The 26,860-nt window shown below is 55.8% G+C and overlaps 2 protein-coding genes across 2 annotated transcripts; both read left to right on the top strand.

Annotated features, from left to right (window-relative positions):
• The first annotated feature begins 130 nt into the window (after positions 1-130).
• Positions 131-4,598, top strand: NCDN (neurochondrin). The gene is made up of 6 exons (XM_052698650.1): positions 131-337; positions 918-1,904; positions 2,276-2,505; positions 3,027-3,242; positions 3,452-3,594; positions 3,873-4,598. The coding sequence occupies exons 1-6, from the start codon at positions 242-244 to the stop codon at positions 4,307-4,309; spliced, it is 2,109 nt and encodes a 702-aa protein (XP_052554610.1). The 5' UTR covers positions 131-241; the 3' UTR covers positions 4,310-4,598.
• A 4,063-nt stretch (positions 4,599-8,661) lies between these two features.
• Positions 8,662-24,597, top strand: TFAP2E (transcription factor AP-2 epsilon). The gene is made up of 6 exons (XM_052698681.1): positions 8,662-9,222; positions 9,560-9,611; positions 19,871-20,093; positions 20,447-20,565; positions 22,458-22,599; positions 23,231-24,597. The coding sequence occupies exons 1-6, from the start codon at positions 8,662-8,664 to the stop codon at positions 23,517-23,519; spliced, it is 1,386 nt and encodes a 461-aa protein (XP_052554641.1). The 3' UTR covers positions 23,520-24,597.
• Positions 24,598-26,860: the final 2,263 nt, after the last annotated feature.

Consider the following 26,860-nt stretch of genomic DNA (forward strand, 5'->3'; position numbering starts at 1 on the left):
CCAGGAGGGATCGGCCGAGCAGCCGCGGGGGATTTGCCCATAGGGCGCGGCTTCGGGGACTACGCAACAAGGAGGCGGCTGATTGGTTGGCGCCGCGCTGCGAGCGCTCCGATTGGCTGAGGGGCCGCGGTGGCGATGTCCGCGTGGATTACGTGCGTGCCGCGGCGCGCCGTGGCGGCCGGGTGCCGTTTGCTGTGCAGAAAATAGCCGCCTAAACGCGTGCGGAGCCGCGCCGGTCGCCATGGCCTCGGGACCCGGAGCCGCCACGCTGAAGAAGTGCTTGGAGGTGCTGAAGGACGCCAGGAACGACAGCGAGCAGCTGGCAGCCCTGCTGCTGGTAAGGCTGCGTCACCGCCGGGCCTGAGCCGCCGCTCGTCGGTCCCGGGAGCGCCTAAAGCCATAGCAAGCTTCTTGCTGTTCATTGTGAGATTGAGAGGCACGTTATTGAGGGCAACGAAGATGGTCAGGAGGCTGGAGCACCTCTCCTATGAGCACAGGCTGAGGGAGCTGGGCTCGTTCTGCCTGGAGAAGAGAATGCTGCGGGGTGACCTGATTGCAGCCTTTTAGTGTCTAAATAGAGCCTGCAAACAGGAGAGGAATCAACTCTTTGAAAGGGGAGATGACAGCAGGACAAGGGGAAATGGTTTGAAGTTGAGGGAGGGCAGATTGAGGTTGGATGTCAGGGGGAAGTTCTTTGCTATGAGAGTGGTGAGGTGCTGGAACAGCTGCCCAGAGAGGCTGTGATGCCCCGTCCATCCCTGGAGGTGTTCAAGGCCAGGTTGGATGGGGCCCTGGGCAGCCTGGGCTGCTGTGAAATGGGGAGGCTGGTGGCCCTGCATGTGGCAGGGGGTTGGAACTTCATGATCCTTGAGGTCCCTTCCAACCTGGGCCATTCTGTGATTGTCTTTGCTTTCCAGGTGACCAAAGCAGTCAGAGCTGGAGAGCTGGACTCAAAGACCCGCCGCCAGATCTTTGATGCCATCGGCTTCACGTTCCCCAACCGCCTGCTGAACTCCAGGCAGGCACCACCAGGCTGCCCCGAGGACACATTCAGGGCGCTGGGCCTCACCCTGCTGGCGTGCTTCTGCACCGACCCGGAGCTGGCCGGCCACTCACAGATCCTGAACAAAATCCCAACCTTCAGCGACGTCCTGCTTTCCCCCTGTAACCCAGACAGCACGTCCATGGTGGACGATGCGTACCAATGCCTGGCTGCTGTTCTGGCCACTCCCAGGGGGCCCAGGGAAATGGTGACCAAAGGAGCCGTCTCTGCTCTGTGCCAGGCTTACACGAATGGTGGTTATGGCTCTGAGCGTGCCCTGACGCTGCTCTCGGGGCTGTTGGCTGTAGCAGAGGTGAAGTGCTGGCAGAGAAATGCTCCGCACCTCCTGGCTGTGCTGAGCAAGCTCTCTGAGGAGTTTGTCAAGGCTGAAGACGCGACCAAGTTTGAGCTGTGTGAGCTTTTGCCTCGCTTCATCCCCCTCTCACCACCACTTGCTGAACTCTCACAGGGCTCTGAGAGCATCTGTCAGCTTTACAAAGGGCTGGCCAGCATTCTGGGCAGTAAACTCAGCCAGTCACAGCGGGACCCTGCTCTGAAGCTTGCTGCCAGCCTCGTGCAGGCCTGTGGGTCAGAGTGGATCCCAGCAGGGAGAACTGGCAGCAAGTTCCTGGCCTTGCTGGTGAACTTGGCTTGTGTGGAGGTCCGCCTAACCCTAGAGGAGCCTGATCCCTTGGAGGTGGAGGGGAAAAAAGAAGTGGTAACAGCCTGCTACGTTCTTATTGAGATGGGGATCCAGGAGTGTCTGAAAGAAGAGGAATCCCTGCTAGATGAAGCACAGAGAATGCAGCTCATGAGGATTATGGAGGAGGCGTTTGGAGCTGTAGTATTTTACCTGAGACAGGTAAAGAACTTTTAAGCAAGGAACACATTTGGTGTCTGTTCACTGTGGATTTCTCTGGGAGACTTTTAAACAGCTCCTACAGTGCTTCAATTGGGTCCAACTGGCCTCTTACCCACATGCGGGTACAGCATGATGCATCCAAGCTGATAGATCACAAGATAGCAAATGAATAACTCAGTGATTACTGTGATTCTTGTTCTTATATTCCATCCTTTTCCTACCTCAGAATAAGAGAATCAGCATCTACTGTAGCCACAGAAGTCCAGATTTGCTCTAGCAGCTCATGTTCATAAGCTGCATAGACCAAAATACGCATCTTGGCCCACTGTGCTTTTCATCCTTTTCTACCAGCTGCTTTCTTCTGTACCCAGGTTAAAGAGGAGGAGCTGCAGGATCCTTTTGTATTTGCTTCCGTTCGAATCCTTGGAGCTTGGATGGCAGAGGAGACATCCTCCCTCAAGCAGGAGATCTGTGAGCTCCTGCCTTTCCTTGTTCGTTATGCCAAGAAGCTTTTCAAGGAGGGTGGTGCAGCAGAGAATCTTTCCCAGGCAGCTGGGCTGGTCAGCAGTGACAACTCCATTTTAGCCCAGGATGCTCTGAGGTGTGTATTTTAAGTACAGAGCTGATGCATATCAACACAAAATAAGTCTTTTTTTCATGTCCAGAGAAATGCATCCTGCATTTAGGTCAAGTTCTTGTTGATCCTTTGGTGTGAAAGAGGCGACTGGAACTGCCACAATGCAATGCAGATGTCCAAGCCCTCCATGTGTGACTGATGGGAGATGGCAGCTGCTCACACAGACTGAGAGGCAGAGAAAAACTTCTGCAAGTTGTGTGCAAGTTGCTAGGCTTTAGCCATAGCAAGCAGGAAAAGAATAGAGTCTTTGTAGAAGCAGATCAGCCCACATGGGCTCTTCTGTAAGATTTCAGCACATTTCCTTCAGGCATAAGGAACTCACCACTGTGTTACTGGTTGAGCTGATTTTGAGAGTAGTTTCTCCTTTCCTTTCTCCCTGCAGTATCAATTATATAGCTCTTTTTTTCCTCAGTTTGATGTAAATCCAGGGCTTTGACCCCAGCTTTTACTCTACCTTTTGTTTTCAATTTTTTTCCACCTTACAGACTTCTGCTACCTGGATTTTGCCATTTAACAGCAGAGGACAGACCCAGAGACATCCTCATCTCAGAAGGGGCACCAGCACTACTGTGTGATTACTTCCTGCATCAGTGGGGGGTGCTGAGCTCTCAGCCTGGGTCCCTGACAAGCACTGAGATGAGTCTACAGACTTTATGTGGGATCTTCCTTAACCTGGTTGTGACTGCACCAGACCTCATCAGGTAACAGAGCCACAGAAGCTTGTTTTAAAACTGTCAGTTGGAAGGAAGAGGATGCAATGAGAGATGAGCTTCCAGGATCCTTTAAGACACTTGCACTGAAAGCGATATCCCTTTTCTCAGTGCCAATCTCATTGCTTTTGTTAATGCTGCCTTTATCGAGTGTGTCTGGCTCTGCTCAGGAAGTTTCTCAGAGTTTCCTTTCTCTCTAGGCAGGAGAAAACTTTCTCTTCTTTGATGGACACGTTGCTGAGGTCTCTTCCCTTCCTTCTACCTCAGAAGGACCACCTGGTTCTAGCAGCCAACGTTGCCACTCTGGGCTTGATGATGGCAAGGATCCTTTCAAATTCAGCAGGTAAGAAGCATTCCTGGTGGCAGAGCTGCACATTGCACAGACTGAAGACCCCAGAATGTAAGGGGAACAGCCCCAGTTTCACACAGAGCTTTTGTCATTGGAAGTGTGACAAAACCAGAATCCCAGAGGAGAAAGCAGTATGCAGGCTGAATGGCTGGGAAGCAGCGTGGAGCACAGTATTCTGCTCTCCCTGAAAGCCCTGCTGCAGGCCAGCCCACCAAAGGGTCCCTCTTTTGGCCAAGTATTTTATCAACTCATTTGTTCCCTTTCTCTTTCAGTTCTTCAGAAATCTGGCTCTGCAAAGGAGTTTTTCAAAGCCACCGTTTGCTTCTTGTCCCAGGCTCACACGGCCCAAGCAGACCCTGGTAGCCGTGGCTTGGCTCTGGCCGTATCCCCTGCCTACGTGAGTGCCTGGGATGACATCCGTGAGCTCTGGTTCCTGGCGATGCAGGCCTTGGCCAGCTGCGTGCCTCTCTTCCCCTGGCTGCCAGAAGCTGTGCTCCAGGCACAGTGGCTGGAGGAGCTCTCAGAGTTGCTGACACGCGTCTCTGCAGCCTCGGTGGATTTTGAGCTCATTGCTGCTTTGCAGGGTGTGCTGGTTGAGCTGGCCAGAGCCAGCGAGCCGTGCAGGGAAGTGATCCTGTCACACCATGGGGAGGAGTGGGCCAACCTTTATGGGATGGCAGCTCTGGAACAGTGTCTGTCCAAGCAATAAAGAGCCGTTTTTCAGCAGCGCCCTGGTGTGGGACATGAAGCCAGAAACACCTGCAGCGTTCCTCGTGCACCTTTTGGTGCCACTGAGGACAAGAAACATTTAAGTGACCAACTTCATTAAGTCAGCAATGCAGCAGAGCTGTGCAGGATTTTCTCTGTCCAGAACCCGACGCACACAACTATTGCTGCTCCAGAACATTTCCAGATGTACCTCGTTTATCTTCTGTCAGCGTTTTGTTTTAAAACCAGATCATTTGACTATTAAAGAGGTTTTCTGTTCCTTTTCCAAACATGCAACACTGGGATTTCTGCCCAAGGCCCTGAGAGGTTTCCTCTTTCTCTAACACACTTCCCAATTTCGGCACCCCTTCAGGATGTCACCTTTCTTTCTGCGAAAGCCCTGCGTGTCACTGAAGTGGTTTTGCACAACGGGTAGAAGACTGCAAAAAAAGCAGCAGCGGGAAGAGCTTGAACTTTTAACAGTAACAGCAAGGATAACTATGAAATTCAGCAGCAATCTGTCCCTTTCTAGATGTGTGGGGGGTGCAGAAAGGCCCTTCTGTTCTGATAGTGCTATCGTCCCAAATTCACCCTGTAACAGCTGCACGAGGCTTTGTGATGTTTGTTTGCTTACACTCTTTGCTGCAGGGATGGATGTGCAAGGGTTGCTTCCTTCTCTTGCAGGGAAGAGGGGTCGTTCAGCCTGCAAAGCCCTTCCTTCTTTTTAGAGCCTCTGGTAAATGCTATGAAAACAAAATCAAGCAAACTACACCTCAGCATCTCAGCAGATGGAGAATTACCGTTTGATTTATGGCAGAAGGAACCCAGGTGTAAAAGCACACGCACCTGTACGGTGGAGGAATAAACCATCAGGGCTTTGTCAGGGTGCCCTGGAAGCAAAGGCAGCCGCCTGGCTGGGGCAGAGCAGGAGCTGGACGAGCCGAGGATGGCTGCACCCAGCCCGCAGCTCCGCCAGCGCGTTTCGAGGCATTTCCACCAGGTGTCAGCATAGGAGCTCTGTGGGAGAGGCAGCCCGGCTGGCAGCCGGACGCGGCACGGATCTTGCTGCCCTGCATGGTTGGGGGCTGCGGGATGGGATGATGGAGAGAAAAACAGGCGGGGAGCTGCCCCGAAAGGAGGGCTGACTACAGGGAGCCCAGCTTAATGCACATATCCAGCTCAAATTCATCAACACCAGCGCCTTGCATAAGCAGAGAGGAGGCATCTGCTGTTGATCAGGTATCTTCCTGATCTCACCAGCTCAGCCCTGAAACGTTAATGCAAGTTGAAACAAAGGTAGGTGCTACCAGCAAGCAGAGCAAGCCAAGCAAGCAAATGAGAGTGCTGGAGTGGGAAAAGAGCAAACCTGGTGTGCGTGGGCTGCAGGCCTCCCATCCTGCCAGGAGCAGCTCATCCTGCAGCGCAGGGCGATGGAAACACGTCTCAGAATCGTCAGGAATAAAATAATCATCACAATCCAACCCATCAGATGCTTTAACCTCAGCTCTTCTCAATCCCACACAACGCAATGCTTCCAACTGAAGGCTGTGGGCTTGCTAATCAAAGGCTATCGTTAGCATTAATGAGAGATAGGTGGCTGTATCAGCAAGTGGGAGCTCCCCAGTGCCCCCAGCTCAGGGATGTTTGTGTAATGCTGGGCTGACAGCATTAGCCCCACATTGACCTGGCCCCATCCAGGACCAGAGCAGTCCCACACCTCAGGTGCCACCCTGTTGCCTTCAGTGCCCAAGCAAACTGCCTGCTAACACCCAGCTGCGCTCCCTGGCAGCAAACCCAGAGCCCCAGAAATCCTCCAAGTGCTGGGCAGCAGGTTTGAGCTGCGTTAGTCCCAAATTCAGCACAGCGGCCCATGGTGTGAGGACCATCCAGAGCTGAACCCACTCAGGGATGCTCAGGACACAATGCATCATTTTCCTTTCTGTGCCATGAAATGCCTTCCTGAAGGCCAGCAGAGGACAGGGTGAGGATGAGACAACCCTCTGCTCAGCCAGAGCCCCCTGTGGGCTGATCCCCTGCCCAGACTGACCAGCTCTATCTCCAGGCTGACCCCCCAGGCTCTGGCAGAGCAGCACAGCCCAGGAGCAGCGCATGGCCTCATGCCGTGGGGCTCTGCCACCCAGGGCTGTGTCCACCTGCAGGTCTGCCAGCGCTGCTCGTGGTGCAAAACATGGGCTGCAGCTGGGCTGGAGCTCTGAAGGTGAGCCGCACTGAGCTCTGCCAGCCCAGCTATGGGTGCTGCTGCCAGGAGCTGCTGTGCCCCTCACAGAGCAGGACTGCAGGAGCTGGGGCAGGCAGCAAGCAGCGCGTTGTCTACCAGCCCATCTGCAACACCGGGGCGAGCTCTGCAGGAACCAATCCCTTCCCACAGCTTGGGCAACATGCAAAAGGCCCCAAAGGAGCAGAGGCACATCCGCCACAGCTAAAATGTCACCATTCCATTGCAAGCCCTACCTCGGCGTGTTTTACCTCACCGTGTCTTCGTGTCATCCCAAGAGCACTGGCAAGCAGATGAGGACTTTCCTAAGGCTGCTCTCTGGCACTGCGGGAGCCTCGTGCTGCAGGAGGGGATGGGGGCAGTGAGGGTCTGCCCAGTGCTGCATGTTCCCATTTGAGGATGGAAGCACAACTTCCCCACTCGCCGCATTCCGCAGGTTCACCTCTTCCAGATGAATAAAGAGTGGGCATTATTGAGGGACTCTAAGAATGAACTGGAACATCGCTGCGAAATACAGCATGTCCAATCCGATTTTTCTCAGCAAATGAAACGGATCTGGTGGAAAATAAACACGGGACTTTCAGGAGCAACGTCCTTGAAAAGCATCGGGGGGGGGGGGCTGGAAAGATGTGAGCACATCAGTCCTTTACCTCCTCATACCCCTCCTCCCTCTCCTAAATGCCGTCTTTAACAGAAATAAATTAGAATAAATGATGAGTCTTTGCCTCCTAAAGACAGGTGGCGGGGTAATATTGAAAGAAATGAATAAAAATTCGTTTAATGAGCATTGTTAATTAAACCTGGAAATCAAAGAGGTCTGAGATGTGGGAATTCAGAGGAAAAATGAAAATGAAGGGAGCCGTAGCTCGGGGCAGGAAGAGCGGAATTAAATTAAATGTAATGTGGGATTGTGTTTGTTAACGTCTATCACACATCACAGTGTATTACAGTTTAGGGTAAAGTGTTTGTTCTCTGCTCGCACACAAATTACGCTCTGCCATGAATTGGAACTCCGGCACGGCGATGGGCAGCGCGGTCCCGGCACGGTGAGGATGCGGGACCGCGGAACCTGCATGCGTGCGTGCGGCTGCGTGTGCAGGAGCGCCAGGGCGAGCGTGCAAACGCGCCGATGTGGGTCGGTGTGCATCAGTGTCTGCTTGCGTGTGAGCATCGGTGTGGGGTAGCGCGGTGCCGAGAAAACCCCCGGCACCTCAGAGCCGGAGCCCCGTGCCACGCGCAGGGACACGGCGCTGCCACGCTGCGACCCGAAGGGAGGGCGCAGAGAGGAGGAGGGAGGGATGGAGAGGAGGAGGGACGCATGGAGGACAGAAGGGAGGGCCGCTGGGCCGAGCGAGGAGCGCACGACGCCGCCCGCTCTCCGCTTTCCCCTCTCTCTGTCGCTCCGCAGCGCCCTCCGTCCCGCCCGTCCCCTCGGGCAGCAGTCGGTCCCGTAGCGCCGCACGTTCCTCTCTCCCTCTCGTTCTCTCTCCGGTGCCCGTCGGGCAGAAGTGAGGAGCGCCCCGGGGGGATCCCCGGGCTCTGTCCCTGCCCCGGGCACTGCTCCGGCCGCCGCCGTCGGGCAGAGGATTCCGGGCTGCCGCCGGCGGCTCCGACACACCGCTCGGGTTAATAAAGCGAAACCGTCGGGCCCCGCCGCTCCCCGCACCCGCCCCCTCCCGGCCCTCGGGGTTCTCCCCTCGGGGCTCTCGGGGAACGTGACCCGGGGCGGTGGGTGCTGACGTCGGGGGGAGCCCCGGGGGGGTGACGCGGGAGCGGCGCGTGCCCGTGGGACAGGGGAGCCGCGCGGCCGTCCGACGGCGTCGGAGGGGCCCCGGCCGCCCTTCTCCCCCTCCGCCCGTCGGGAGTCGTCGGGGCCCCGCGGGAGCGGGCGGCGCGTTCCCGGCCCCGCGCACTGACGCGCGCCCCCGGCGCGGCGGGCGCGCCCCCGCCACTATAACTGGAGTGCATGGAGTCGGGGCCGGCGCAGAGGAGCGGGCGGGCGATGGGAGACGCCGCTCCGGCGGGATAGAGGGGCGGAGACGGGGGCACCCCCGGGGCCCGGCCCGCCCGGGGCTCGCCGTGGGCCCGCACAGATGCTGGTGCACAGCTACCCGGGCATGGTGAGTGTGCGCAGGGCCGGGCCGGGGGTCGGGCCGGGGTCGGGGCCGGGACGTGGGATCTGGGACCGGGGCTCCGCTCTCCTCTCACCGCCGCTGTCTCCGCCGCCGCAGGACCGCGCCGAGGGGCTGCCCGGGGCGTCGGCCGGGGCCCGCCTGCCGCAGCTGCCCGCTCTCAACCAGACGCCCTACGGCTCGGCTCCGCCGCTCTGCCACACGCCCGCCGCCGACTTCCAGCCGCCCTACTTCCCCCCGCCATACCCGCAGCCGCCGCTGCCCTACCCGCAGGGCCAGGAGCCCGCTTACCCGCACCTGGCCGACCCGTACGCGGCGCTCAGCCCGCTGCACCAGCACCAGCAGCCCGCCTGGCCCCCGCAGCGCTCCCGGCAGGACGACGCGGGGCTGCTCTCGCAGACGCACCGCGCTCTGGGACTCGACCCCCGCCGCGAGTATCCCGCCGTGCCCCGCCTGCTCCACGGGCTGCCCGACGGCGGGCACGGCCTCCCCGACGGCCCGCTGGGCCTGCACGGCCTCGGGCACCACGGCCTCGAGGAGATCCAGGTAGCGGGGGCTCGGGGGGAGGACGGGGGGTGGGCGCGGGGGAACGCGGCCGGATCCGGCTCTGGTGCCGGGAGCGACCCTGCGGGCAGAGCGGGACCCCGGGGCGCTCGGACCCCCGGGCGAGGAGCGTCCTGCCCCGCTACCGGCAGGGAGCGCGCAGCGAGCGGCCGCCGAGAAGCCGGGCCGACGCTCCGCTCCTTCCCCCGGGGCCGCCGTGCCGGGGCTCGGCCGTAGCCGAACGATTTCATCGCGCCGCGGCCTCGCGGTCGCCCCGCGCCCAGCAGCCGGGAGCCGCGCCGGGAGCCCCCGCTGATGGCTTTTACTTTGGTGCTTCCAGGCGGCGGACGACGGCGGGATGAACCTGCTCGATCAGTCCGTCATCAAGAAAGGTAAGAACCCGCGGGACGCGGCGCCGGGCCCGGCTCCTGCCCTCGGGGCTCCCTTCCGTCGGGTCCCCCGCGACGGCCGGCACAGCGCGACTCGGGAAGGGGGATAATTGGGGCGAGGAACCGGCGCGGTGTTCCGGCTCCGGTGCTGCTCGGAGGTCGCTGCTACACCCGGCGGCGAAACGAACGCGGCGGATCCCGGCGGGCCGAGCGCACACGGCTACTGGAGAGCCCCGACGGCCGCGGGCGGTTCGCAGTGGGAGCCCCAGTGGGACCGGAGCGATGCTGGGGGTGCAGCCGCGGTCCCGCAGCTCGCCGGGAGCGGGGAGGACGCATTGAACGGGGCCGAGGCGGTTCCGAGTGGGGGTGAGCCGCCTCCTGCACGATTTTGCTGCCGATTTTTGCCGACCCTTTGCTTCCAAACACGGCAATAGTTCCACTCCGTAAAATAGTTTTTCTCATTAAAACATCGTCGGGGCACTGTTGGGAGCGAGAGGAGCACGAGGGACCGCTGTGCCGCACGGGGTGAGAGCCGCACGGAGCAACCGGGCGCTGCTGTCGGCGTTTTTAACAGCAGCGGGGAGAGGGAAAGGAGCACAGCGTGCGGGTGGCGGCCCGGACAGCAAACGAAAGATGCGGGATCGACACCGCGCGGGGGCTGCGGGGGCCGGAGAAGCGGTGCAGGCGGGGAGCCCCGGCCCTGCGCGATGCGGCGCTGCGCTCTCGGATCTCTTCCCTGCCCCCCGTTCCGTGTAAATGGGAGTTCAGCGAATTCGTGACACGCGGAGCACGAATGGACCGTCATTATTGGAGCTCTAATTGGAACACGCGTGAGGGTTTGCGTGAAATGGTCGCGGTGTGCGCTCCGCTCCGCGCCTTCCCTTTTGTGTGTGCGGGCGGCATCGGGGCGCTTCTGGAAGATGCTTTCAGGGACGGCGTTTGCGCGGAGTTCGGCTGAAACCAGCGCTCGTTTTCATTGATTTTTGTCCATATGCGTGGTTTGTTTTGCTACGTTTTGTTTTCCTCCCTTTTCCAAAACGGGCGCCTACCCCCAAATCTTCGTTTGCCGTCGGGAGGAATTATTGCTCGGTGCCACGTTTGGACCCGGAGATCCTTCGGTTGCTCCGTTCGGATATAAAAGGTCTCACGGCGCGCTGCTCTGTGCCTGGGGCGCCGCGTCTCTTCCCATCCGTTCTTTATTTTTCCGCCTTGTTTGGAAGAAAGATGCGAACTCTTTGTGGGTCGGGGGCTCCCCGGCGGCTCGAAGCGTTTGCGGGAACAGCCGCGCAATGAGCGCCCGCGGTGCAGAGGGGCGACTCCGACCTCAACTGACGGCTCTCCGTTCGTTCTGAGATACATCGTGGTCTCATTTAATTTAATTTAATATTATTGTGATTTATTTTGCGGCTCTGCTGTGAGCCGCGGCCCGGACCCCCCGAAGCCCAACAGCAAACCCCTTTTTTTTTACCGTACGCCCTCAGAAAAATAAAAGCGGTGGCAGAGAATCCGCGGTGCGGGCGGCAGTGGGGCGGACGGGAGGGTGGACCGGGGGGGAGCAAATATCTCCGTGGGAAGCGGAAGAAATTCAGTCCTAAATCCCCAACACCGCACTGGGGGCATCAATGCCCCAATTCCTCGCCGTGCGGCCGTCGGACGGAACCCCGATGGAAACGCGTGCGGCCCTGAGCCCGCAGCTGCCCTTCGTGAGCCGCCGCCGTGCTGCGATCCCGGGTCAACCAAAGCCCGATCGCTGCCCCAAAGCGACCTCAGCTCCGCCGTGGGGGGCAGCGAACGCACAGCGGCTGCGGGGAGCGGTGCGGGACGGGGAGAAACGCGCTCCGATATTTGCGGCTCTGCGTTTCGTGTCCCCCCCTCCCCGCTTAAATAAACGGCTTCGGCGGCTCTTAGCAGGGATTTTTTACGGGACTGCGAGCAGAGCGCTGCGCTCGGGGCCGTTTTGCTGCATGAAAGGGGACAGAGAGAGTGGAGGGGGGGGGGGCAGCGGGGATCCCCCACACCGCACACAGGGGCTGCATCGCTCCGGAGGGTTACGTGAGCAAAGCCCTGCGTGGGGCAGCGCCGGTTTTCTGGCTGCCCGTTCTGGCCCCGTTTGTTTGTTCTCTCTCTCTTTTTTTAAGAAGCAGTGCAGAAATGGTTTTTTGGTTTTTTGTTTTTCCGGTGTCTTTTTTTTTGTTTTGTTTTGTTGTTTTTTTTTTAAACGGTGCTTTTGGGTCGATTTGGTTTTTGTTTTTTGCTTTTTCCTCCCCCCCAAGCGTTTCTGTAAGACCGGGAATATAATGGATGTAAAAACATTATTGTGAGCTCTGAAAAAGTTCCGTCCGTGGCTCCATCTGCGTGCAGCAGGGTGGCATCTTCCAGCAATGGACCCCAGCATTCTGCCGTTGCATTTCGTAGCAAAACAAAAAACAAACCTAAAACAAAACCCAAAACCACAAAAAAAACCCCAACCCTTCAGCTTGGTCGTAAAATAAGGAGGAGTTTTATGGCCTCACCGTTCTCTCGGGCTCAGCAGAAGGCTTTTGGTGGAGCCTTTTTATTCAGAAGGAGAACAAGAAATCCCTCTTCCCAACACGGTGCTGCCTGTGGGGTTGGGGGAGCAGCGGGGGGGTCCCTGTGAGCAGAAGGCTTTGGCTGCTCGGCTCTGCTTCGCGTCTGTGAGCAGCAGGGATTTCCATAGGAAGGTTTTCGGCCGCCCCGCAGCAGCGGTGCAGGAATGCGGAGCTGAGCAGGGAGCTGGGCAGGACGGGGCAGGGGCTGTCAGCGCTCGGGAGCACGGAGGGCTGCGAGGCTGCGAGGCTGCGAGGCTGCGAGGCCTTTCCCCCTGTTGGGTCTGGTGGGAGCAGAGCCGCCGCTCTCAGCTCCATCCGTGGCCGAGCACAGAGCCAGACGCGGCGGCAGAAAAGCGCTCTGCCGCTGGCAGCAGATGAGATAAACATCATTTCCTGCGATGGGGGAAGGCAGTGAATGAGGTCACCCTATAAAACACCTGGGGCTGCGAGGACTTGTTGCTCTCCGGGCTGCAGCAGCTGCGGGTGGGACGCGGTGCTGTGAGGCTGCAGGGCCGGGCTGCGCGCTCAGCTCCGCTCCCACCTCCAAGACGCGGCGCATGCAGGAACACCTCCTATCAAACAGCAAAAACTTGAAAGAAAGTTTTTCGCTCTGAACTGAGTCCAGATCGCCGTTCCTCCATTAACATTATATTTGTAATGTCCTGTAATTGCGCCGGGATAAACCCAGGTGTGTGTTCATGTGAGATAACACGCGGAGGTGCTGGTGGAGGTGCTGGGCTTTGTCTCAGCCTTCCCGGTGCCTCCCAGGCATGTGTTATCTCCGAGTTTCATATACCTTGTCATGACTTACTGCTTAATTAGATGTTTCTAAATGAATATTTTGTTTTGTTCCAAGCAAAGAGCAGCTCTTACAGGGGAGGTTTGGTGAAGCCAGCTGGGGTTGCTTGTTGGCGTGTGGCTGGTGAGTCAATCAGCAGGAGAGGGGCTCCGGGTGAGGTTTGCCCATAGGATGGGGCCGGGGTGCCCTGGAGATGCTCCTGCAGAGCAGTGCTTTGGCTGCTCCTGGGCACATGGGACCCAGTGGTGGACGGTCGGCACGAGCTGCTTGTGGGGAGGGATGTGGGCAGCAGCAGCTGCTCCGATGGGGAAAACTCAGTGCCTCTGGGGAGGCCTCTCCTGTGGGCACTGGATTGCAGGGTGACATTTCTTCTGCTCCTTGCTGAAGTTCCTGGCCCAAAACTGGGGCTCCCGTGCTCCATTTTGTGCCCAGCACTCCAAACCTTTGCAATGCAGCCCTTTCTTCTCCACTCACCCAGCAGATCCTCCACTTTCCCCCTCCTGCTGTGCTGCTCGAGGGAGGTATCGTCCCCTGCCCCCCCCCCCAGGCTCTGCTGGGCTGCTGGATGCAGCTCACAGTGCCCATTCTCCAGCCACAGTGCAGACTGCCTGCTTGCAGTGTGCTCCCATAGGCGTGCAGGCAGCCGTGCCCAGGGAGGTGGCCCTGAGGCTTTGCTTTGTAGCAGTGCCATGGTGTGGGGGCTCAGTGGGGCAGACCTGGGGGCTCTGTGCCACCTCCGTGAGGCAGAGGCCAGCGTGGCCCATTCCTCCTTGTTCAGCAGTGATCTGAGATCTGTGATCTTGGACAAAAAAAATATGCGTGCAATCCGTCTTAATTTTTTCAAGAGCCCAAACGTGGCTCTCTGAAGTTGCAGACTAGAGCCCTGACCACGGAAGCCTTCCACCCTTTCCTGTGTGATCCTGGGGAATAATTCGTTCTTGCTGTCCTTCCGTGTGTTTGTTTATTTTAATTCCTAGTGGAGGAGCTAATTAGCAAGCGTGGAGGTAAAGCGTGGAGCTGCTGCGTGCTCAGCTCTCATCTCAGTGTGCAGCACCAGGTCTGCTCTGTTTGGGTATCAAAGAGAGGAGGGAGGAAGAGCAGGGAAGCGTGGATGAGCCCCAGCTGCGCAGTGCAGCCCAACATGGCCGAGGGGAGCAGAGCGTTCGCCCTCCTTGGGTCCTGCAGTGCATGCTTGGGATTCCAGCAGGCTGAGACTCCCCACCCTGTATCTCCAGCATTTATCTGGCACCAGTCTGTGGGTGCGAGGCGCCCATCCCCGGACTGGTCGGACGGGTCGTGATGGCAGCATTGGTGCTCACAGAGCTGCGGCCAAAGGGACCCAGAGCTGCTGTGTGTCTGCGTGGTTCCCATCGGAGAGCCGAGCTGCACTGCGTCACGGTGGTCGTGCAAGGATCGGCACCGAGTGCCGTATGAAAAGGAGCATTTTTCTGTGATTATTCATGTCTAATCTTTGCTGAGGAGGTTTTTTTTTGCCCTTCAGTAATCAGAACGTGTTTTAACAAATTGATAGCAACGTTAGCACGGCTTACGTGGGATCCGCGCCGCGCGCAGGGGACACTGCAGCTTTGTTCTCCTCGTCAGCTTACGGAGATCCGAGCTGCCGCTCCTATAGGGAATGCAGGGAGAACCTCTCAAGCATGTTACTGCAAAATGGATTATACTGTTTGAACACATAAAGATCCCCTATACCGGCTGCCAAAATGTAATGGGAGTTTGCGCCGCTAAATGAATAAACCTGTGGTGCTGAGGGCTATGGGGCAGAGCGGGGTGGCTGTGGGATGGCAGTGGGGACCTGCCCTCATTGCGGGTTCACAGCTCCTCTCGCTGACACCCCAGGGCTCCCCATCCTCCGGGTTCCTCTCCTTTCCTTCCCCCTGTGTCCGAGTGTTTTCCACGCTGTGAATCTCAGTTTTTCTATACAGAGGCAGAGCTGCTTCGATCCGCCCGGAGCAGGGAATCATAGAACCAAAAGTGGGATCTGAGTCCATTTCTGTTCGTTCCTGTGAGGACGTTGCTAACATTGCTGCCTTCCCATTCCCAGTGCTCCCATCCACGAGCACAGCGCAGCCCTACAACCATGCACAGCTCCCCCAGATTCACAACAAATTCAGAAGGAGGGTTTTAGGCCGAGTTACTGCAAAATGGCAAAGCAGGGAGATGCGGTAGCTGCAGTAATTGCAACAAGTGCAGTAATTGCACATTGCTTGCTCACCACCTCCCCAGTCCCAGAGGTGCTTGCAGTGCTTTTGGAAAGGTCTGGCTGCGTTTCGTTGCTGTGTGTCCTTCCAGCACATCACTGGGTGCACGGTGAGGCTGTGGGAAGAGGTGCAGGAAGGGAGATGGCCACGAATGTCACATGGCACCTTGTGATGGAGCTCGTCCCTTAATGTATTGATTTGCATTGGAGGCATAATGACACGCAGGGAGCTTTGCATGGGCCCAGCAGCTCTGCTGGGTGCTGTCCCGTGGGAACGCTGTGGGCCCTGCAGCTCCATCCCCTCCCGACGGTCCCAGCTCTGCTCCGTATCACAGTGCAGCAATCTGGACAGCACAGAGATAAAACCCGGATTCTTTCCGTCCATCCATTTGAAGAGGCCTCCGAGCCGATTCCTAGAGAGCCTCTTTGACATGGGGACTCAATTCAGGTGGTGCATTCGAGATAAAGAAAATACCTGTAGAACCCCTCTGGGAAGAAAGGATAATTACAGAGCGCGGTTTGAAATATGGCCGATGGCACTGACCTCCTTCCCGGCCCCTCCATAAATACCTCTGTGCTGAAGCACGAGGAAATGGCAGGAGCTGAACCGCGCACCTCCTCTGAAGCAGGCAGGAGCTGCTGCCTCTGGCTCACACCCACACTCAGACACTGCCTGATGTATGGATCCCGGGCTTGTAATTTACAGCAGAGGCACTCAGACAAAGGTTGGGTTGGTTCTGCTCTCCCTGGCAGACAGCCCAGCACGGCCCCTGTGCTTCTCTGCAGCGCTGCTCCTCCAGCAGCCAGTGCTCACAGCACTGCGTGCAGAGGGCAGAGCAACGCGCCTGGCTGCAGGGAGCAGAGCGTGGGGCAGAGCTGCAGCAACGGGCATGGCTGCCTGGACTCAGTGCTCAGTGCCATTGCCATGCATCAGTGCCTGCAGCTCGACCCAATGCATTGCCTTGCATTGCGGGACACAGCATGCAGTGGGAGCAGCTGGAAGGGTTGCATATGGTGCTGGTGATGCAGAGCAGAGGCCTCGCAGGGCTGAGCTGCTCCTTTGGGGGTGGAGATGGGAGACTGCCTCAGAGAAGGGGGTTTAGGGGGCTCAGCTGAGTTAGATGGGATCTGAGCTTCAGCACACTCCTGCTCTGAGAGAGGTGTCGCAATGAAACTGCCAGCATCCAATGGTCCAACGCTGCTGAGGAGGAGGATGTGCCTGAAATGGATCTGAGTAGGAGGAAACCAGACCTGTCTGACAGGCAGCAATCCGCATCTTCCCTCTGGACTCGCTTTTCCCCTTGCAGCACCCCAAGCTTCAGCTGGCACTGGAACCAGGCAACTAATACCATGAGCAATTTGATTGCCAGGAGCCCCACATCTCCCTGCTTACAAATTATTTTGCAAGCCGGTAGCACAATTCAGCATTTCATCTATTTTTTTCGGTCTCTGGTAGGCAAAAGCTCTTTGCCCATGTAACTCAAGCTGTCTGTGGGACAACTGCACAGGGACGTGGTGCAGTGGGGACAGCAGCTGCCTCCCAGGAGTGAGCACTGCTGTCCCCTGTGCTGAGATGCTGCACTGTGCCTTTCCTCACCCACTGTGCATCCTGTTGGTGACATTCACCACCCAGGGGCTGCAGATGCCTTTGTCTCCCTTTTGTTGATGCCTGCACTGAGGAGGTGACCTCAGGGTCCAGCGTGGCACCAGGGAGCTGCTGGCAGCGGGTGCTGAGCCTCGTGGAAGGACAGTGCTGTAATGATTACATCATTATTTTGCAGCATTAGAAGGAATCTGGAGCTTCGGAAGCACAGCACAAGGTAACAGGTTTTCTGGAGCCCAGTGTTTAGGAAGTGCTGTGCAGTCTGGATTGCTCTGAAGGCATGCAGTGAAACAGAGCGTGCGTTCAGGTCGTGCTCGTATGGCTGATTCCTGGTAAATCATTGAACTTGTTCTCTGCCCCGCTGCTGTAAGCAGGCAGCTCCTGGGGCACCGCTGTGCATTCAGGATGGGGTCGGGATTTGCTGTTCTGTGAGCTCTTCCCATCCTGCAGAGGCTCCTGAGCAGCCCAGCGATCGTGTCCTGCACTGAGCACTGTGGGGTGGGCGATCCCTGTGCTGCCATCACAGCGTCCTGGGCTGGGCTGGGCTCAGCTGTGCTCTGTCCAATCCATCCATCCATGCATCCAGAGAAAGGGATGAGTGCCCAAACCGTGCCTGACCAGTCTGTGTGTGATGTGCCTCCATTCCAGCACATTTCTGCCCCAGGTGCTGCTGTCCCAGGTCTCAGTCATCCGCTCTCTCACCAACACTGGGCACTGTTCACCCACTGGGGGAAGGTCCTTGGTGCCGTGGGCAGGGGTCTCCGAGGACAAGCCCAGAACTTACATCCCAGTGCGGCCACCCCTGCGCCACATCCCCACGCTCATCCATTCCACCCGGCCAAGGGCCAGCAGGGCTCAGCTCCAAGCACGTCCCACCCGCATCCTGGCGGCGTGGCACCCAGCTCTGCCATCGTGTCCCCCCTCTGTGCCCCTCACCGCGGTGCAGGTGACACGCTGGCTGCCACCCTGGTCTTACGCTTCCTTTTGTCTGCAGGCTGGCTCAGGTGCTCCGATCACCTGCTGCTTGCAGGAGCGGGGAAGCAGCAACTGAAGATCGAGGGGGACTTTTGGTTTACTCAGATGACAAGAGACAATTTTGCTTCCCCCAAAGCCAAGGAAACAAAGCTGTCAGGCTTTAATGGTAGCTTGTCTCCCTCCTGCAGCATGTTTATGGGCAAACAAGCTGCAGAGCAGACCAGGCAAACTGCAGGTGAGGCCAAATCACAATCATTAATAATTAATGGCGACCGTGGCTATGTTTATTCTTGTATCGAGGCAACGTGGTGTGATGGATGCAGCGCTGTTGCAGTGGTGTGCCGTGCTGTCTGAGGTGCCCCTATCCCTGCACGTGCCAGGGCTGTGCCAGTGCCCGTGGGGCTTGGACACAGGGCTGCTGTGGGGCAGCTCCCAGTGGGGTTGTTTCAGGCTGTAGGGTCATTCCTTGAAATGCCACCGTGTCCTTTCAAACGCGTCCCCACGCCACCCCCCCTGTGCCCACACACATCCTGCACTCTGCTCCATCCCACAGCAGTGCTCCGCAGCGCCTGGTGCTGCTGCCAGCTGGGTTGGCCTCCTCCCCACGCGCCCCATTCCAGGGACACGCGTGGTGCTGCATGGCCCCATCTCCTGCATGACGCCCACATGTGCACGCAGCTCCCTGGCCACGCATGCGGGCTCGGGCACACGTCACAGCATGATCCTGGGCATGCAGGAATGTGTCCGTGTGTGAATGATGCAGAGTGCTTGGTGGGTGGGCAGGGTGCTGTGAGCAGCAGCTGCTCCCTGGGTGATGGGTCTGGTTGTGGGGCGGCTCGGTGCAGCATCCACCAGGTACCCGGCCCTGACACACACCTCTGCAGTAATGCATGGATGTTTGTGAAACTTGCAAGGGTAATTTAGAGGCAAACACGATCTGTTCTAGGGCCCTGAAAGAGAACTTTGAAGTTGCTCCTTCTTGGAAATAGCTCTGGTTTCCTCCATCCCGTGATGACGTTGCTGTGATTCCCTTCCCACCTCTCAGCCAGTGGCCGCAGTGGCACTGCCAGTGGGAGCAGTGCATCGTGCCCTTCAGTCTCTGGCCGTGCCGAGGTCCCATGCTGAGAGGGAACTCCTCTCATTCCAATTCATCTTACAGCCTTAAACACGAGCCATTTTTATGTAACACTGCTCCTTTTTTGCTGCCACGCCAACAAGTTGTTAAGCTGCACTTACAATACGCTGATTGTGAGCGTCCACTAATAGGTCCGACCCACGTAGCCATCCCCCATCAATTTTCAGGGTTTCTGTTCCATTTGGGGCATGTTTATTTCCTTTACAAACCTGCATTACCTGCCACGTGCGTGGCACCATGGGGCAACCATTACTGGGGAACCACAGGGAACGTCAGGGCCAAGCCGATGCGAAGCGATGCTGTTGGCAGCCCCCTTCGGCTTCATTGAAGATCTGTTGATATATTTATTTTTTTTCCAGAGTTAAATTGGCTATTCGTTTCAGAACATAAAAGCCAAAGAGTTTTGGCACTAGTTTCAGCCAGAACTTTTGACCCATAAAGCTTTGCTGCGTCTCGGAGCGTTTCTTGCTGGGGTGACGCATGGGAGAAGCCGTGCTGCGCCACCCCGGTGCGCTGCCCCAGTGCTGTCTGACTCCTGTGCTCTGATGCTGCCCATGAGCAGCAGCTCCTGCTGTGTTACTGAGGTTTGAGCTCCTCAAGCTCCCTTTGCAGGGCTGACCCCGAAGCTGACGCCTTTCCCTGGTTCCCATGTTCCCGGCACCTCTCAGCTCTGTGCAGGGCAGCGGGGCTGTGGGTCTTGAGACACCTTCCCGAAGACCACTCTAAAACCCCAGTTTTAATTGCACCAGGGCGGGAGGTGTGGGAAAGCAGTGAGAGCAGATCCTGGGCTTCTTCCATTGTGCTTTTTTCTTCTTTTTTGTTTGGCTCCATCAACCTCACCCCTCTTCTCCTTCATTGAGGAGCACACGAAGCCACGCCATGGCTTCAGCTGCGGACGCGCTTCCTGAGCTCTGCCCTCTGAAGCCTGCTCTCCTCTCCTCTCTCCCTTTCCTGCCCTGCAGTGCCCATCCCCTCGAAGGCCAACGGCACCATTCCCTCCCTGATGAACAAGGACGGGCTGATCGGAGGGGTGACGAACCCCAACGAGGTTTTCTGCTCGGTGCCCGGCCGCCTCTCGCTGCTCAGCTCCACTTCCAAGTACAAGGTGACGGTGGGGGAGGTGCAGAGGAGGCTCTCGCCCCCCGAGTGCCTCAACGCCTCCCTCCTCGGCGGGGTCCTGCGCAGGTAAGGGTGGGGGTGAGGAATTGCTGCTGCGTGGTTCGCTGGGGAACGGCCTTTTCGTTGCTTTCTCTTCTTTCTCCTCCAAACCGAAAAGCTTACGCTGGAATCCAGAGAGCTGTGGATGCCCCATCCTTGGAGGTGCCCAAGGCCACGTTGAACGGGGCCGTGGCAATCTGGTCCAGTGCTTGATTTTGTACTTGGCAACCAGCCCTTGGCCAGGGGGTTGGATCTGGATGTCCTTGAGGTCCATTCCAACCCAACTCTATGATTGTGATGATTCTATGAATTATGGTTCTTCTAATATGAATGGCAGCATCATTTTATTTTTTCTTTTTCTCCTTTCTTTCTCTTTCCAGAGCAAAATCAAAAAACGGGGGTCGGTGTTTAAGGGAAAGGTTAGAGAAAATCGGCCTCAATCTACCCGCAGGACGGCGCAAAGCTGCCAACGTCACCCTGCTGACATCACTGGTGGAAGGTAAGAGCCCAGAGAGATGGGAGTGCCGAAACTCCAACACCCCTCATTTGCAGCTTTCCACAAATGACAGCACTTAAAGCAAAGTATGACGTGGTCAACACTGAGACTGGAAGTGCCCTTTGTCAGTGTCTGCACTGACTGAAACACGTCTGTCCTCTGAAACGGGAGCATTTCTGTGGGAGCAGTCATAGCTCATTTGTGAAAGGGCATCTGGGGCCTGAACGGGGCGAAACGTTGCAGCTGTGAGCTGCCCCCGGCCACCCCTCAATTCACTGTTCACTCTGCAAAGCAGTTTTAGGAAAAGCTGGTCAAGACCACCGAAACCAGATAGAAAAAGGTGTGAGTAAAGCTGATGATGAGGTGTCAGGCCAACTGCAGCACTGCGTGCCCACAATGGCCACCAGCTCGCTGTCCTTGGGAGCACCGAGGGCTTGGCTGGGGCTCCATAGAAACGCAGAATCACCGAGGTTGGAAAAGCCTTCTCAGATTCCTGTGTGCCCATTGACCACATCCCCAGGTGCCACGTGGAGCAGTGCTGCTGCTCAGAGCTGTGGGGTTGCCCCCCTCCCACCTTTGGCGCTATGGAAATGACGAGGTGGTGCCGCATCTTTGGAGAAAAGGACGCGGGACGCAGACAGACGCAGTGACAGCTCCGACTGCCTTCGAGCTCCGGAATCCATTGTGTCCGTGCCCAGTGTGCTGGAGGCAGCTGCCTGCAGATTCTGAATAGAAAATCATCTCCATTGTCGCCAGCAAATTAAATGACCCGCTTCATTAGGCGGAGGTTGTTACCGAGGGCAGTTGGTTTGTGCTGAATGAAAGGTTGATTTCCATTAAAAGAAAAGAAGGAGAAGAATGAAAGAAAGAAAGAAAGGAAGGAACGAACTTATGGTCTGATTTCAGGTGGCTGCTGATGTTGTGGTTACCATTTACCAGCTCGTAGTAAATAAATAGTGGTGTCATAGGTGCTCGCTGGATACGATCTCCTGCAAGTCAGTACTGGAGGTGTTTCACCCAGAGGAAGGCCTTACAGCACCGTCACTGCACACAGAGATGGACTGGTTCCCCTGCACCCTGGGTACCTCCTTCTCAGATGTTTGCTGCCACGCTTTATTCTTCTCCCCTCTGCCTTCCCCATTTCTGGTGTCACAGTGATTGTTTTTCAGCAGCTGTTGCGCTTTAATTGTTTTCTAACATGTGAACGACCGCAGTTCCAATTAAGTTTTCCTCATCTGCTGCTTCTTTGGAGGAGGAGGTGGAAGTGGAAGCAGCAGCTCTGTGCAGGAAGCACGCAGGCACATTCCCTGTGCCACAGCTCTGCAGAGCAGCCCTGGAGCCGGGCGGGCTGTGCTGGGATCTGGGTTAATGCTATCAGGATGGATGGCCTCGTGTGTGTGAGCCGCAGGGGGCACATCCAATTAGCTCTGCCTGCCCGAGCGGGATTTCGGGTGCTGGATGTGATCGATTGCCATCAGCTCTGATTATTTCCAGGGGGACGCCCGGAGATGGATCAATTCCATCAATGGGTGGGCTCTTCCAGGGGTGATGGATATGTGCACGTACAGCCAGCCCGAGGGCCCGGCTTGCTAAGGTCTCTTTTCACTCTCCTTTTAAGTCACCAGAGGAAGGGACCAGCTTCTGTTTAGAGGTGGTGGTAGTTCATTTAGACCCACATGCACTAGTTGTCTTACAGATGGGTATAAGAAACTCTTAGTGGTGCCCACCAGCTTGAGAGCCATAGGGGGAGAGCGCTCTTGGGTGGCAGTTGTGAAAGGAGAGCACCCTGATTCCAGCAGAAATAAACCCCGACAGTGCCAGATCTGAAGCTGTTGGAGAAAAGGTCCCCTTGCAGCCGGGTGCTGATGCATTGTGTGAATCTGTCCCACCTGCAGGTGAAGCTGTCCACCTGGCCCGGGATTTTGGCTACGTGTGTGAAACAGAATTCCCAGCCAAAGCGGCGGCAGAGTACCTGTGCCGACAGCACTCCGACCCCACGGAGCTCCACACCAGGAAGAACATGCTGCTGGCCACCAAGTGAGTGCTGTGCTGGGTCAGACTCCAGCCATGGTGCAGGGGCGGCCACAAAAGCTTTGTCTTCTGCAGGGAGGATGTGGTTGCATTGCTGCATGCAGCCAGACCTGGTCAGGGCTCCGAGCAGCCTGACTGAGCTTAGATGCCCCTGTTCGTTTGAATCATAGAATCATTCTGGTTGGGAAAGCCCTTCCAGAGGGCTCACCAAATCCAATCCCAGCCCACTCCCTCCATGGCTACTGACCATGTCCTCCATTGCCACATCTCCATTGTTCTGAACACCTTCAGGGATGCTGATCCCCCACTCCCTGGGCAGCCTGTGTCAGTGCATCGTTTTTCCCATAGCACAACTTGGGCCATCACCTCTTGTCCTATTGCTGTTACCTGGGAGCAGAGGCTGACCCCTCCCTCACCACAACCTCCTTCAGCTCATTGTAGGGAGTGATGAGATGGCCCCGAGCCTCCTCTTCTCCAGTCCAAACCACTCCAGCTCCCCCAGCCTCCCCCAAATAAGTCTTGTGCTCCGTTGCCCTTCTCTCCACACACTCCAGCACCTCAATGCCTTTCTTGTCACGAGGGCTGCTGCACCAGATGACCTTTAAAGATCCCTTCCAACTCAAACTTTCTCTTCCAGGCAAATTTGCAAAGAGTTTGCAGACTTGATAGCACAGGACCGCTCACCTCTGGGGAACAGCCGCCCCTCGCTGATCCTGGAGCCGGGCGTGCAGAGCTGTCTGACTCATTTCAGCCTCATCACCCACGGCTTCGGCGGCCCGGCCATCTGTGCAGCACTGACAGCCTTCCAGAACTACCTGGTGGAGTCCCTCAAGGGGCTGGATAAAATGTTCATCAGCAGCACAGGGAACGGGCACACGGCCGGAGACTCCAAAGCGTCAGAGAAGGACGGGAAGCATCGGAAGTGAGGTGCATGCTCCATCCCCTGCCTGGGGAGCTCCCACAGCCCGAGGAAGGTCAGCAGTGCCAGGAGGACGCGGCGCTTTCTGAACCGCTCCATTCGAACCGGGGGGGGGGAGCGAAACTCAAGATGCAAACTACAAAAAGAGAAACGGATCGAAGTTCAGCAGGAAGAAAACAACTCTGACAGACGTGGCGAGGAGGAGAAAATAAGCCAGTTTGATGGCTTTTTCGTTTTGCCTTTTTTTTTTTTTTTTAAATCACGGATGCAGGAAGCCAAGTCATGTGCAATTTTTTTTTTCTTTCTTTCTTTCTTTTATTTTAAAGCCCGTAATAAAATCCTGACAAGCTCCAGGAATTTGTTCTGAGCAAAGAACTGAGAAGAGCGAACAAAAGCCGCCCCAATACCAGGAGTGGGGGCACGAGCGGCACAGAGCTGTGCTTGGATCTGCCAGCTGGCTGTGACGGGCAAGCAAGTTGACCCAAGCAACCTTCCTATTTCTTCCTATTTCCCCACCTACAGCCCAGCCCTAAAGCCAGGCCAGGAGAAAACCTCCAGCTTTGGGTTTGAAGCGGTTTCAGGCTTCATTTTGCAGAGCACCTGCGATGCTCCCAGGAGGGACAAAGCAGGAACACCGAGCCCAGGACTTGCTGCAACTCCACAACCTACACAGAACAGCACACACATGTTTTTAAAGTGATTATTAATAATAATGAATTAAGCACAAGGAGCAGAACTTGAACCAGGCCAAACTGAACTGTTCTAAATCTGTATATATTTATTTATGTGTAATTAAATCTGAAAGTTTTAAAATGTCCAGTGCGAGTTATTTATATCAAATTGAGTTGGTTATTCGGTTTGGTTTATTTTCTTTCTTTTTTTTTTGCCTTTTTGAAAGATGGACGTTTCTGGTCTTTCTGCCATTAGAAATGGGAATGAAGTTTTGGATACACAGAACTGTAGCATGGACGAGATAGGCTATGATAACAATAGAAGTTCTGCAGGATTTTGTACTTGCTGTTGTTTCTCTTAATGCTGCACTAGATGTACAACACCCACACCATAATGTCGTTCTCATTACCTTAATAAACCTCTTTTTATTTGAAGAAAGCACCTCCACCGTCTTTGTGAACGAAGGTCCTCCTGCCTCTGTGGCTGAACCTTGAAACAGTTGTGTAGATGTGAGAAAGGACACCCTCCAGTTCCATGGCTCACATCCATCTGACCAGCACAGCCAAGAGAAAGCTCAGGGAATGGCATTGCAGGGGAGCAGACATGGCAACGGCATTTGGCAAAACCAGAGGGGTTGCTGAGAACGTTTGCAGCCTTCCCAACACATCTGTTGCTACCACAGCTAGAGAACTGGCAGCTGGGCACGGGTCTCAGCATAGGTTACCTTGGAATGTTCTCAAAATTCTGTTTCCTTTGGAGGTTGCAGAAGAGGACAGTGATAACAGAAATAATCCAATAGGTCCCAGAAGGAGCCACAGGCTTCCAGAGGGCCCCCTGTTTCAGCAAGAACACTTAATGTGCTGATGTAGTTTGTGGGGATGGCTCTGAGTCAGAAGCCTGTCCCTAAATACTCCCTTCTAAAACTTACATGGGGATGCACATAAATTGGGAATCAGATTGGAAATGTCCCATGGTACAAAGCTTACAAAAACAAAAACCTAAATGACAGGCTCCGCAGGTCTGGTTTTGCTCTGGACCTTCCCAAAGGAACAAGGAGAAGCCAGGGAACAGAATGGAAATCCTAGAACCACATTAGACACTTGTCTGCACTTCAAAGCTATTTTGGATAATGCAGGGCGTGAGCTGAAAGCACAGAAGTCATTCCTATATAAAATTACTCCAAAATAGGAGTGGCCTGCTCTGCATCATAATCCATTTTAAACATGGATTACGATAAAGGAGAATGAGGTGCTTTTGTGCCCGAGTGCAGGTTTCCCCCCCATGGAGCTGCTTAGCATAACTATCCTGAAATCATTCAGCATGCAGACATCCCATGGCACTTGGTATCAGAGCAAACTGCCGTCCGATACATGATGAAAGTGCGTGCACACCAATATTAAAGAGTGAAATACTTCATAACGTAGTCGTGTTATGAAAACCTGACTTGGCTGGGGCATCCTTTGAATATCAAGTGACTCTTAAGCACAGCAGTGATGAGCAATGCAGACGGAGAATCAGGATGTGCCTACAGTAATTACACACCATGTCCATCAGGCGGAAAAAAATCTCTCCTCGTTTTCCTCTTTGGGCTCTGCAAGTCTTTTGAATGTTTTATGAGGCGTTTAGCAGTCTGGTGCCTGAAAGGCCAGGATGCCACCAATTACCCTTTAATGGGAAGGAAGTTTGATGATTTGGATTCGCTTGTTGATCTTGCCGTGGATGTTCAGGACTGACGGTGGACACGTCGTGTTGGGTCAACGTCTGAAGGCGCTGAGGCTTCCCAAAGGGGCTGAGATTTTGGGCTTCCTGCGTGCACACATGCATCCAGGCAGAGCACAGCTTTCAGAGGTTGTGCCAGGCCAGCCTTGCTTGCACGTTAATGCTGGAGTTCCCCTCCTGAGGACACTCAAACAAGGCCGTGCCCCGGTGCGTTCTTTGCCTTTACGTCCTAAGAGAAAAGGGATTTTCACACAATTTGGGGCTCCACCCTGCTATAAATTCCCACAGCGATTACAAATCGTGGGAAAATACGTGGGATTGTGTCGAGGAGTAAAAATAGATTCGGGCTCATGGTTTCTACCCTCGTTACAGAGCGCTGTGGAATTCCAATCCTAAAGGGGAAGTTAAAAAAAAATATGTAATTCTTTTTCCAATTAATTTGGAATGGATGACAAGTCCAGGGAAACCACATGGCAATCCTTGACAAGTGGAAAAGAGAACATTAACAAGATCTCTTCATTCCTCTGCAGTCAGCTATCCCAAGGGTGAACTCTGACTACGCTGCACCATGAAGACAAACAAGCAGGAGCTGTGCTTTGGCATTCTGCATGGCTTTGGATAAACTAAATAATTACCTTTAAGTAGGCGACCTTAAAAGCAACATAGTAATAATACCTCTCCGTACTGAAACAGCACAATAAACAGACTTTGCTGACCTGTAGTTAATGCATTCTTTCATATATGAGAGAGTTCATTAAGTTCCAAGCTTTACATAGACAGTCCGAGGAGCCACACAACGAGCAGAGGAAGTTTTTCCTGTAAGTGCAACTGAATCGAGACGTCCAAAACAAAACCATTTTCCCATCAGGCGTTAAAAGAAGTCGTATTTGCAAGGGAGACAAAGTGCTTGCTTGAGAGATTGATTTAGCAGCCCAGACAAATGTGTGCAGCGTCCCA

The sequence above is a fragment of the Tympanuchus pallidicinctus genome, unplaced genomic scaffold, assembly GCF_026119805.1.
Source record: "Tympanuchus pallidicinctus isolate F22 unplaced genomic scaffold, pur_lepc_1.0 scaffold33, whole genome shotgun sequence".
Classification (NCBI taxonomy): Eukaryota; Metazoa; Chordata; class Aves; order Galliformes; family Phasianidae; genus Tympanuchus; species Tympanuchus pallidicinctus.